Here is a 12,795-nt window from a genome sequence, read left to right as displayed (position 1 = left end):
GTGTATGCCAGTATTGTAAATACCAAACTATGTAATAAACATTATACTTTTCATCTCTTATAGCAGCTAATCAAGCGTTTGATAGTTTATTGCCTATTTTTGAAGAATATGTAGCAGATAATTAGGCCAATTTTTATTTTTGTGTGTATGTGTGTGTGTGTGTGATGCTTTAATTTCCTCCAATTCTGGAATAACGTGGATGAATACTTTGGTTTTTGTACTGTTCTCAAGGTGAGCTCAATGAAATCAGGACATTTCACTAAAATAGGTTCACCAGGAAGCGCCAAAGTAGTACTTTTTTCTTTCTTTTTTTTTTTGCATCGGCCTGAGAACAAGCAAGTTAATAGACACCGTTTGCTGCCAATAACACAATTTGCTGCCAATATCAGAATATGCTGTCGGTTACCCTCAAACTGGAATTCTGTATTTTTTACTTAGCAAAGCTCCCCACATATAATGGTATTGGTTTTCCTCTCCACTGGTTTGGCGGGCTGCAAAATGCCCGTTTATTTTCAATTGCAAAAATATTTTAAAATTTCAAAATGTAACTCATCCTACATTTTTAAAAATCCAATTAACACATATTACATATTGGATGAATCAGGGAATGAAGGCACACAAAAGCTGTATATAGTTTTTGCCAAAAAATGTATGGTTGCACCACAATTCGACAGAAACGTCCCAATGTATTTCAAATTGCCTCCTTCATTTTGAATGGCAAATTTTCATATTTCAAAACGTATCTCATCTTACATTTTTAAAAAACCCAATTCAAATAATTTACCCATGAAAATTCAGATAATCATGATGCACAGAACTTTACCAAATACATCCCCATTTATTTCCAGTGCAGGAAAAAACAAGCCAATATTAACAGATAGTACCCTGAAAGGGCCCAAAACCTTCAGGAAGCAAACCAGAAATGTGGCAAATCAACAGGAAATTATCCAAGATCCAGAAAGTGAAGCCAGAATGCCCAAAACGTGCAGGAAGTGACCCAAAATCGAGAGGAAGTGGCCCCTAAGTACTCTAAAATTAATAAGGAAGTGACCCAAAATTAAGTCATTGCATGCCATTGACGACGTCCAATTCATTTAAACTGCGAGGACTGCTTGTGAATACTCACACTTCATTGACAGTGCTAGACGTCCAATCCATTTTGACAGTTAAAATAGATTGGACGTCAACCGCCATCAATGGCAGCCAACAAGTTAACAAAGAAGTGATGCTGAAATGCACCCAAAAAACCGACATCTTTTTTTTTTTTTTTTGTCCCAGGGTGCGGTGGGTCTGGATGGTCCGAAGGGAGAGCAGGTACGTGTCCGCATGTCCCCCAGAGTTTCGTCCACATTTTCTTTTTGCTCCATAATAAAGATGTGGCATCAAATTTAGGGACCTCCAGGTGCCGAAGGATCGCCAGGGTATCGAGGAGATCTGGTGAGCAACTGCGTCACTACGACTCGCTCTCGACCTTTGGACATGCTTTTATTCACATGTGTCTTTTCTCACAGGGCGATCAAGGAGAGCCAGGCGAGAAAGGAGCGGTACACTCGAGTCATATTTTTTTTACCGTATACTTGAAATGAAAAATTGTACAGCAACTGAACAGATATGTCAAATAAATTCCATGAGTAAATTTTTGTTTAGAAAGTTTGCCAAAAGAAATCATAGTTTTGGAGAAAAGACTGGTGTTTGTACAGTATGTTCTTCAATGAGGTGCTTTGTACCCTCAGATGGGCCCGCCGGGAGAGACTGGAAACAAAGGACCGGAAGGTGGCAGAGGACAGCAGGGCAAGGAGGGCGAACCGGGCCAAGCGGGACCGCGAGGCATGCAGGGTGACATGGGCATGCCGGGGCTGCCCGGCCCTCAGGGATCCCGGGTGAGATCTTCATTATTTTGCTGCCTGCCCAAATTTTTCATCATTTCAGTAAAATTGTTTCCAGTCTTGGTATCATTAAAAAAAAATGTCAGAACACAGACAATTCAATTGTATCAAGTATTATGCAGCCAGTAGTGGATGAAGTACTCACTTTTTTTTTTTTTACTTAAGTAAAAGTACAAATACTGGTGCAAAAAAATTATTTAAGTCAAAGTGCAAGTATCAAAGACAAAAATGGACTCAAATTAAAGTACAAAATAACTTGCTTTAAAATTTAATTTACAAGTAAAAAGTAAAAGGATTTTTTCCCATTGCAAAAATGTAATATACATACAGTACAGGCAATAAGTTTGGACACACCCTCTCATTTGTGCATTTTCTTTATTTTCATGACTACTTACAATGTAAATTCTCAGTAAGGGTAATAAAACTATCAATGAACATGTGTGGAATTATGTACTTAGCAAAAAAAAAAAAAAAAAAAAAAAAAGGTGAAATAACTAAAAACATGTATAATCTAGTATCTTTAAAGTAGCCACCCTTTGCTCTGAATACTTTTTTGCACACTATTGCCATTTTCTTGATGAGCTTCAAAAGGAAGTCACCTAAAATGGTTTTTGACTTCACAGATATGCCTTTTCTGGGTTGATAAGTGGGATTGATTGCTGTATCAATGAGGTTGCGACCTTCATTTGTGTTGCATTGAATGATGTCTGTCCAAACATTTGACCTGTATTGTATACAGTGATCCCTCGCTACTTCACGCGTCAAACTTCGCACGCTTAGTCCGTTGCGGATTTTTTTTTCAATCAAAAAAATATATATATACAGATGAGCTGTCCCGAGCCAATCTTGTTGTCTCACTCTCGCTCCCTCCCTCCCCTGCTCTTTGTTCGTCAGGCTGTGCACTGGAGATGCTTTTTAAAGTTAATGATGTTGACAGAACTTTGGGTTTGATCTTGACACAGACACTTATAAGCAAAAGCTTCAAAGTGCCGCGGGTGTCAATCCTCGTTTGACTTGTTAAACAGTTGCTGTGGCAACTCATAGGGTGTAAGTGAGTAGTGGAGTAGAGTGAGTGGTTTCTAAAAATATACTTTGGGGGAAAAAAAAAGGGAAAACATGTCTTATGTGTATCTCTTTCCAATGCTAAATCTGAATAAATATATTGAACACACACAAAAAAACAAAAAACTAGGGCTGTCAAACGATTAAAATTTTTAATCGAGTTAATTACAGCTTAAAAATTAATTAATCGTAATTAATCGCAATTACTTGCAATTCAAACCATCTATAAAATATGCCATATTTTTCTGTAAATTATTGTTGAAATGGAAAGATAAGACACAAGATGGATATATACATTCAACATATGGTACATAAGGACTATTTGTTTATTATAACAATAAATCAACAAGATGGCATTAACATTATTAACATTCTGTTAAAGCGATCCATGGATAGAAAGACTTGTAGTTCTTAATAGAAAAATGTTAGTACAAGTTAGAGAAATTTTATATTAAAACCCCTCTTAATGTTTTCGTTTTAATAAAATTTGTAAAATTTTCAATCAAAAAATAAACTAGTAGCCCGCCATTGTTGATGTCAATAATTACTTACTCAATGCTCATGAATGACTATAAAATCAGTCGCACCCAAGCGCCAGCAGAGGGCGGCAAAACTCCATAAAACACAACAAGTGAGCGTTTCAATGTGTACTGTCATTTAAAACTCTCTGAGCGGGGCATCTGCGTTAATTGCGTCAAATATTTTAACATGATTAATTAAAAAAATTAATTAACGCCCGTTAACGCGATAATTTTGACAGCCCTACAAAAAACTTTTTTTTTTTTGGGGGGTGCGCTGTTTTGCGGTTTTTCACTAATCGCGGTGGGTTCTGGTCCCCATTAACTGTAAAAAATGAGGGAATCACTATATATATATATATATATATATATATATATATATATATATATATATATATATATATATATATATATATATATATATATATATATACATTTATGACTGCTCAGTTTTATTTAATACTGTGCAGAATGAAAAAACAAGCAATAAAATTGACTGCACAGGAGCTTAACAAGCTCAAAAACTCCAAAATTTATCTTAATGGCAGATTGCAAGCAACTATCAGTTGTATACTGCCACCTACTGTACAAGAGTGTGCAGCACCCATTTGAAAGCGCACTGTGCACACTGTTGGTATTATTGGTCAATATCTTGTTCACCTGCCTAATCTTGCTTGTACTTGTGTTGCTGCCTCTAGTGCTCAACTATCGTATACAGTAGCTTTGCGGGGCTTATCGATGCGCCAGAGGAATGAAAACAAAACTAAATTCACAATGAGAGAAAAAACCAAAACCAAAAAAAAAGTAACATTTAACGCAGGCGACAATTTAAAAAGTAGTGGAGTAAAAAGTACAGACATGTGCTGTAAAATGTAATGAAGTAAAATTAAAGTACCACTTCATATTTGTACTCAAGTAAAGTACAGATATAAAAATAGTACTTAAGTACAGCAACGAGTACTTTTACTTTGTTACATTCCACCACTGTATGCAGCCAATACTTCAATTTTGTAGTAAGGATAACAGAAAAATGGTATGAGCATATTATTCAAAAGTACAAAACAAAATCAGCTTTTGAAGGGTCATAATGGGGATGCATTTAATACATACATGAAAAATATAAACGAGAAATTACAGTCATAAGTGTATTCCAGTTTAAGTGTACCATATCTTTCAGATTATTAGGCATACTACAGATGATCGATTTTATTTCCATGCATAAGGCGCACCTCATTAGTGCATCAGTGTACTGCATTATCTTTTAAGATGGCACTTATTGCTTTATTAACCCTTTCAGGGACAGTGGTCACTGCTGTTTATTTAAATGTTATCATTAGCTTGACTTATTCACTGCCAGTCCAGGTCACAGATGACCTATGTGTTGTGGTAGTTAGTAAAAGAGAGATATTGACATAGAAAACAACAAGGAAAACAACACTTGAATAAGATATTGACATAGAAAACAACAAGGAAAACAACACTTGAAGCGATCATTCAATTGCTTCCAGCCCCTCCCAAATAAAATGGATTGGACGTCTACTGCTGTCAATGGCAGGCAAAGAGTTAAAACGGTGAGGTCAGAAGAGATTTACAAAACAAAACAAAACAAAACAAAACAAAACAAAACAAAACAAAACTCTCCAGAGCAAAATACACACAGGCCATACTTCTTTAAATGTATGCCTTTGTTCCTCTTCGTTTTTCCACTTTAATTCATGTATGTATTATTTTTTTATATATTATATTTTTGTTGCATTAATGGACGAATGCTGAATGTGTGTCTTGGGCACTTTACTGGAGCAGCATTATCAAGTTATACTCCAACAAAATAGATTAGAATAGGTAGATAGAACCGCAATTTATATATAAAGTGCGCTGTAAATTTTGGGGAAAAATAATGGATTTCAGTGTGCCTTACAATCCGAAAATTATGGTAATAACTGACTGTACCGGTACTTGTGTTTGTGCAGGGCAAGTCACCAACAGACACGCACATCAAACAAGTCTGCATGAGAGTCATGCAAGGTGAGTTGTCCTCATCCTCAGCGTCATCATCATCATCACTGTCGTTTTGGTCGTACAGAGCAGCTGGCCCAGCTGGCGGCTAGTCTGAGTCGACCTGAGTCGGGAGTCGCAGGAATCCCTGGCCCCCCAGGCCCGCCCGGACCCCCGGGCCCAAGTGGTGAAAACGGTTTTCCCGGTCACACCGGATCCCGAGGGTTGCCCGGTCTCAAGGGTCCACCTGGACTACTTGGCCGCAAAGGACCCAAAGGTGGGACCCCCAAATCCCGCCTGAACACATGAAACAATGCTCCCAAAAAAAAATAGAATAAATTAGACAAGTAATTTTGTGTCCAAGGTCAAGAGTGTAAATACCTTTAATTTCAATAAGTAATGTCACAATGTAATGTCTTTTTTTCATCCACAGGTGACCAAGGTGACAGAGGGGACAGAGGCCCCACAGCCCGAGGCCTCAAAGGACTCCCGGGCGCTCCTGGTCTGCCAGGTACACAACAAATATCAAATAGGATTAATAAAAAGTTGAATTTAAGATAGAGCAAAGGTCCAATAAATATCAATATACAGTATTGTAGTTCAGTGCTTCTCAATTATTTTCTGTTACGCCCAAGGAAGACATAAATGTTTCGCCCCCCCAACTCTGCCACCACTGTAAATAGTATAATTTGTCTATAAAATTATTATTATAAGCACACATCTGCATTACATTGTGTCCTTTTTAATATTAGAGGAAACAAATAATCTAGATCAATTTACAATAAAGTATAATTTTATTCACATTGTTTTGTTTGTAACAGAAAAGACTTAAAGCATATCAATTTACCTGAATTAAAAAAAAAGTCACATCCAAACTGTGAAAATACGCTCAAGGTACATTTTTGACAATTTGATACTCAAAAATAACATTTAATGACATCAATAAATAATAATAAATTTTAATTGATGAGGAACATTAACTAATGAGGACAATATGCCAAACAATTTGACTGAAAAAACAAAAATTAATAGAACAAAAACAACAGTGTCATTGGACAGAGGGACAGCTTTTATTTTTGCTGCAGGCAGTATCTGCTCCTTTGTCATGGAATGGTGTTATTTTGCAACATGGTATGCCACCTTTTATCTTGCTAACAGTGCTCGCTGGTTTACTGATGTAACACTGACAAAGCGGACGATTATTGGCAATATTTGGCACGTTTTCGCTGAAAAAAAAATCAAGCGGCTTATCAATGGGATTGGGGTCTAATGTCTTTAAGTGATGTCTTAACTGATTTGGCTTCCCGCTATCCACTGCAAACATTTTTAGAGACCGTAAACAGACTGTTTTTTCCTCCTCTCCAACTGTATTAAAAGTCAAAGCCAAAAGCCGAACGCTGCATACACTTCGTATATTTCCTCATCTTAACTCTTCACATCTCCAGTGCTCTTTGCAGTGTGCTCTTGTTTGGTTGAAAAATACTGCACACACCTTGAAAATGAGAGCGTCACTGCCACCCACGGAGTGAATGTGCAATTACACGTTATTCTAGTTCGGCAAAAAAGTATGTTCCCCGAGGTCACATGTGCCACCTCCAGCATCGCTCTGCGCCCCCCCGGTCGGTCGTGCCCCACTATTTGATAAGTACTGCTGTAGTTGAAAATAAAGTTTATTTGAGAATTGGAGAATATTTCACATTAGGGTTAGTTTTACAATGGGGCAAATAAGTATTTAGTCAACTACCAATTGTGCAAGTTCTCCCACTTGAAAATATTAGAGAGGCCTGTAATTGTCAACATGGGTAAACCTCAACCATGAGAGACAGAATGTGGGAAAAAAACAGAAAATCACATTGTTTGATTTTTAAAGAATTTATTTGCAAATCATGGTGGAAAATTAATATTTGGTCAATACAAAAGTTCATCTCAATACTTTGTTATGTCCCCTTTGTTGGCAATAACAGAAGCCAAACGTTTTCTGTAACTAGCTTTTCAGAAACTGTTGCTGGTATTTTGGCCCATTCCTCCATGAAGATCTCCTCTAGAGCAGTGATGTTTTGGGCTGTCGTTGGGCAACACGGACCACCAAATCCCTCCTCACCCCGTGGCGTCAAAATGATAACAAGAACGGTGAGCAAAAATCCCAGAACCACACGGGGGGACCTAGTGAATGACCTACAGAGAGCTTGGACCACAGTAACAAAGGCTACTATCAGTAACACAATGCGCCGCCAGGGACTCAAATCCTGCACTGCCAGATGTGTCCCCCTGCTGAAGCAAGTACACGTCCAGGCCCGTCTGCGGTTCGCTAGAGAGCATTTGGATGATCCAGAAGAGGACTGGGAGAATGTGTTATGGTCAGATGAAACCACAATAGAACTTTTTGGTAGAAACACAGGTTCTCGTGTTTGGAGGAAAAAGAATACTGAATTGCACCATACCCATTGTGAAGCATGGGGGTGGAAACATCATGCTTTGGGGCTGTTTTTCTGCAAAGGGACCAGGACGACTGATCTGTGGAGGGGAAAGAATGAATCGGGCCATGTATCGAGAGATTTTGAGTGAAACTCTGCTTCCATCAGCAAGGGCATTGAAGATGAGACGTGGCTGGGTCTTTCAGCATGACAATGATCCCAAACACACAGCCAGGGCAACTAAGGAGTGGCTTCGTAAGAAGCATTTCAAGGTCCTGGAGTGGCCTAGCCAGTCTCCAGATCTCAACCCCATAGAAAATCTGTGGAGGGAGTTAAAAGCCCGTGTTGCCCAACGACAGCCCCAAAACACCATTGGTCTAGAGGAGATCTGCATGGAGGAATGGGTCAAAATACCAGCAACAGTGTGTGAAAAGCTTGTGAAGAATTACAGAAAACTTTTGGCCTCCGTTATTGCCAACGAAGGGTACATAACAAAGTATTGCGATGAACTTTTGGTATTGACCAAATACTTATTTTCCACCATGATTTGCAAATAATTTCTTTAAAAATCAAACAATGTGATTTTCAGTTTTTTTTCCCACATTCTGTCTCTCATGGTTGAGGTTTACCCATGTTGACAATTACAGGCCTCTCTAATATTTTCAAGTGGGAGAACTTGCACAATTAGTGGTTGACTAAATACTTATTTACCCCACCGTAAAATTTTAAATAATCCACACACAAAATACAAAAACATACTGTTTATGAGTAAATTTACTTGTTGCCTTGTCTAAAAAAAAAAAAAAAAAAAAAGAAAGAAAAAAAAAAAGTGAAATTCCAAATTAATTTTGGGAGTAACCTCTGAAAGGCCATTTTCCGCTTGCCACGCCTCTTAAAGACCAAGTGGAATGGATATTTTTTTCGTTGCAGTCAGTTGTAACTGTAGGAACATTGGTTTTAAAAAACATAATACTTCAAATATTAATTATTACCTGAGGAGCATGTGTGCCCACTTGACATACACATTTTTATCATGGTAGAAAAAGAAAACAGTGAATCACATGAAATGCTAGAATTGACATCACTATTTGAAGTGCTTCACATTAACTGCAAATGAAGTTATACTGGTCTAATATGCTTTTCCTGCCATATTTGAAGTCGTCTTACAGCACCTGCCTACTACTGCTCGAGTAACGTGTAACACACAAGCAAATCGTGTGCTTTCCCCTTCCAGGCCAGCCTGGCCGGTCGGCGTTTGGCAGCGACGGGCACGATGGCTCCCGAGGGCCTCGTGGGGCTCCTGGAATTCCCGGTGTCCCCGGCCCACCGGGACCCCCGGGACTCGCTGGATACTGTGAGCCGTCACAGTGCGTACTTGCTGCCGTGGTGGCGCCGGTAGTAGGGGCCAAAGACTCTGCCATGAAGGGTCCCACCGACATGTGAGCGAGAAGCGGAGCACCACCAACAGAGACGCATGAAAAAGTTGCCTTTTATGTACGCTGTAAATTTGAATTGTCAATACACGCAATACTTGTCTTTGGTTCAAAAATGTTTCACTGCTTTTATTTATTCCAGCGACGTTCCACAGAAAATAAAAGACATTTTTGATAATATCTGATATGTTTTCTTTCTTCACAAAAGAAAACAAACACGAGTGTGCCACAGCACAATACAGGCAACAATAAGTTTGCAATTACTGTAACTTTATAACTAACTCCTATAAGCCAATACTTTTTCCCTCCGGTTTGAATATCTATATGGATATTTACAGGCCGATGAGCTGTATATCTTTAGTAGGTTGGTCAAAAGTATCGAAATATCAATACTGAAATGTTGATCACAATACAATATTTGATTATGAAAGTATTGATACTCAGTTTTTTTTGCAAAGCAAAGGATCCCCAGACGTTTGGTGTCATGGGGTAAATTTGATTTTGCACTGCTCGATAGTAACGCAGGTTATTTTTGCATTTTCCTTGTTGCTTCATTGGCTGCCATTGATGGTTCTTGTCGTTCAATCCATTTCAAATGGGAGGGTTGGCAGCGAATAAACACCCTCCCACTTCAAATGGATTGGACGTCTACTAGTGAAAAATGAGCAGTAAAAATGAGTAAATTTAATTTTTAAGAGCAACATGATTGGACGCCTATCAACGTCAATGGCACTTAAACCGAAACAAAAAGAAAATAACATTTAATTTCGCATTTTATATTTATCTAGTATCAAAAATGGTATCCAGTATCTTTTTGAGTGTCGATATTGACTTGAAAATTTTAGAATCTGGACAAATAGCATTTGCTCTGCTGACTTAACTCACATATGAATTTACATACATACAGTAGTATGAAAAGTATCTGAACCTTTTGGAATTTCTCACATTTCTGCATAAAATCACCATCAAATGTGATTTGATCTTTGTCAAAATCACACAGATGAAAAAAAGTGCTTTTACTAAAACCACACAAACATTTATAGGTCTTCAATTTTTAATGAGGATAGTATGCAAACAATGACAGAAGGGGGACAAATAAGTAAGTGAACCATCACATTTAATATTTTGTGGCGCCCCCTTTGGCAGCAATGACTTCAACCAGACGCTTCCTCGAGCTGCAGATCAGTCTGGCCCATTCTTCTCTAAAAATCTGTTGTACTTCAGTCAGATTCCTGGGATGTCTGGCATGAATGGCTGTCTTTAGGTCATGCCACAGCATCTCAATGGGGTTCAAGTCTGGACCTTAACTTGGCCACGCCAGCTGTATTTTGTTCATCTAAAACCGTTCTGACCAAATTTGATTTACTTCTGTGTTTTGGATGATTGTCTTGTTGCAGCATTCATCCTCTTTTTAACTTCAACTGTATGACAGACGGCCTCAGGTTTTCCTGCAAAAAATCCTAATAAACTTTTGAATTCATTTGTCCATTCATGATTGTAAGTTTTCCAGGCCCTAAGGTAGCAAAACAGCTCAAATCACGATGCTCCCTCGACTATGCTTTACGGTGGAGATGTGTGTTAACGTAGGTGAGCTGTTCCATTTTTCCTCCATGCATGACGTTCTGTGTTACTCCTAAATAATTCAACTTTGGTTTCATCGGTCCACAAAATATTTTGCCAAAACTTCTGTGGAGTGTCCAAGTGCCTTTTTGCGAACATTAAACGACCAACAATGTTTTTTTAGACAGCAGTGGCTTCCTCCGTGGAGTCCTCCCATGAACACCATTCTTGGCCATAGTTCTACATATAGTTGATGTGTGCACAGAGATATCGGACTGTGCCAGTGATTTCTGTAAGTGTTTAGAAGACACTCTAGGGTTCTTTTTTACCTCTCTGTATTCTACACTGAACTCTTGGTGTCATCTTTGGTGGACGGCCACTCATTGGGAGAAAAGCAACAGTGCCAAACTCTCTCCATTTCTAGACAACTTCTCTGACTGTCAATTGATGAACACCCAGATTTTTAGAGATTGTTTTGTATCCCAGCTTTATACAAATCAACAATCCTTGATCGCATTTCTTCAGAAAGCTCTTTTGATCGAGCCATGATGCACATCAGACAATGCTTCTAATCAAGACAATTCTTACCAGGTGTGTGTTTTATAGTGGGCAGGGCTGTTTTAAACCACTCATCAGTGATTGGGCATACACCTGATTTAAACTGACTTAAAAATTTGGTAAAAATTGGTTTCAATTGCTCTTTAAGTCTCCTTAGGCAGAGGGTTCACTTAATTATTTATCCCCCTTCTGTCATTGTTTGCATGCTATCCTCATTAAAATATGAAAACTTATAAATGTTTGGGTTGTTTTAGTTAAAGCAGACACTGTCTTTACATCTGTGTGATTTTGACAAAAATCAGATAACATTTGATCGTGATTTTATGCAGAAATGTGAGAAAATTCAAAAGGTTCGGATACTTTTTATATGAACCCGCTATGGCTTGTCACATAAGTTTTATATGATGTCGGTGACCTTAAGGTTGCCAACTGTCCTTTAAAAAACGTAATCGTCTGGTATTCAGAAAAAAAAACGTCCTTTGTTGATCTTTCAAGGGATGCGCTTTGTCCCTTATTATCATCAAACTCGAAACCAGTGTCTTATTTCCAGGGGTGAAAGTAGACCAGAACGAGCCGGAAAGGAGTTCCGCTATGAGTTTATTAGGCGGAACTGCCTGGAACGCCGCTTTGATCCCGCAAATATAACGGCAACTGTTCAAACACTGTTAAAAAAAAAAACCTGCCACGCTGCCACACACGCATCTCCAATAAGAATCTACTAACGTCAGATTTACATACACAAGTGTTAACAACAAGCCTAATAAAGAGCTTGTGTTGCGTCATCCATTTCCCCCAATATTTTTCATTCATTTATTTCTTTGACGTAGTTCTTCCCAGAGTCTCTCTTTCTGCCTCTGACATGTCACGTCACAGGCAGCAAAAAAAAAAAACAAAAAACAAAAAAAACAAATAAGGACTCTGCTGTCTGTTCAATTGGTTGACATACTGACACGTGATGAGCAAGGATAGTTATCTCTGATTGGTTCAAATTCACGTTCTTTCTCCCCAAGAGAGTTGGGTGCAAAACAGGGGACTGAGGCTACGTCTACACTAATGGCCTTGAACGTGTACCGGTAATTAGTTGGACTATTCGGCATGTCGGCTACACTAGTATGCCTAATATCCGGATTAGTTGTTAGACGGATAATGTAGGCGCGTTATGTTGCCGCCTAATATGGACTGCTGTCACCGTACAAGATTCGGATACTCTGGAAGGGACGTCATGCTGTCACTGTTTTTAGTGAGGCATGACAGCATCATAAACAATGAAGGGGGACGATCACGACGTGTGTAACAGTCACCTCCTTAAATCGTGTTCCTCCCAACATCCACCACTCGGTGGCGCTGCTTTATTTATATTGAATATGTT

At 38.6% G+C, this 12,795-nt stretch overlaps 1 protein-coding gene across 2 annotated transcripts in view; it reads left to right on the top strand.

The window, feature by feature from the left end:
- The window catches only part of col9a1a (collagen, type IX, alpha 1a), a 130,136-nt gene extending 120,660 nt beyond the window's left edge, over positions 1 to 9,476 (top strand). For both annotated transcript variants that reach the window (XM_057843165.1, XM_057843164.1), the window contains exons 26-33: positions 1,279 to 1,314; positions 1,393 to 1,437; positions 1,512 to 1,544; positions 1,734 to 1,880; positions 5,437 to 5,491; positions 5,550 to 5,738; positions 5,895 to 5,972; positions 9,110 to 9,476. In XM_057843165.1, the coding sequence (XP_057699148.1) occupies positions 1,279 to 1,314; positions 1,393 to 1,437; positions 1,512 to 1,544; positions 1,734 to 1,880; positions 5,437 to 5,491; positions 5,550 to 5,738; positions 5,895 to 5,972; positions 9,110 to 9,318 (792 nt within the window). In that variant the 3' untranslated portion in view covers positions 9,319 to 9,476. The remainder of the gene's footprint in view (positions 1 to 1,278; positions 1,315 to 1,392; positions 1,438 to 1,511; positions 1,545 to 1,733; positions 1,881 to 5,436; positions 5,492 to 5,549; positions 5,739 to 5,894; positions 5,973 to 9,109) is intronic.
- Positions 9,477 to 12,795: the final 3,319 nt, after the last annotated feature.

The sequence above is a fragment of the Corythoichthys intestinalis genome, chromosome 8, assembly GCF_030265065.1.
Source record: "Corythoichthys intestinalis isolate RoL2023-P3 chromosome 8, ASM3026506v1, whole genome shotgun sequence".
In the NCBI taxonomy this organism is placed as follows: domain Eukaryota; kingdom Metazoa; phylum Chordata; class Actinopteri; order Syngnathiformes; family Syngnathidae; genus Corythoichthys; species Corythoichthys intestinalis.
This window is presented reverse-complemented; position numbering and strand designations above follow the sequence as displayed.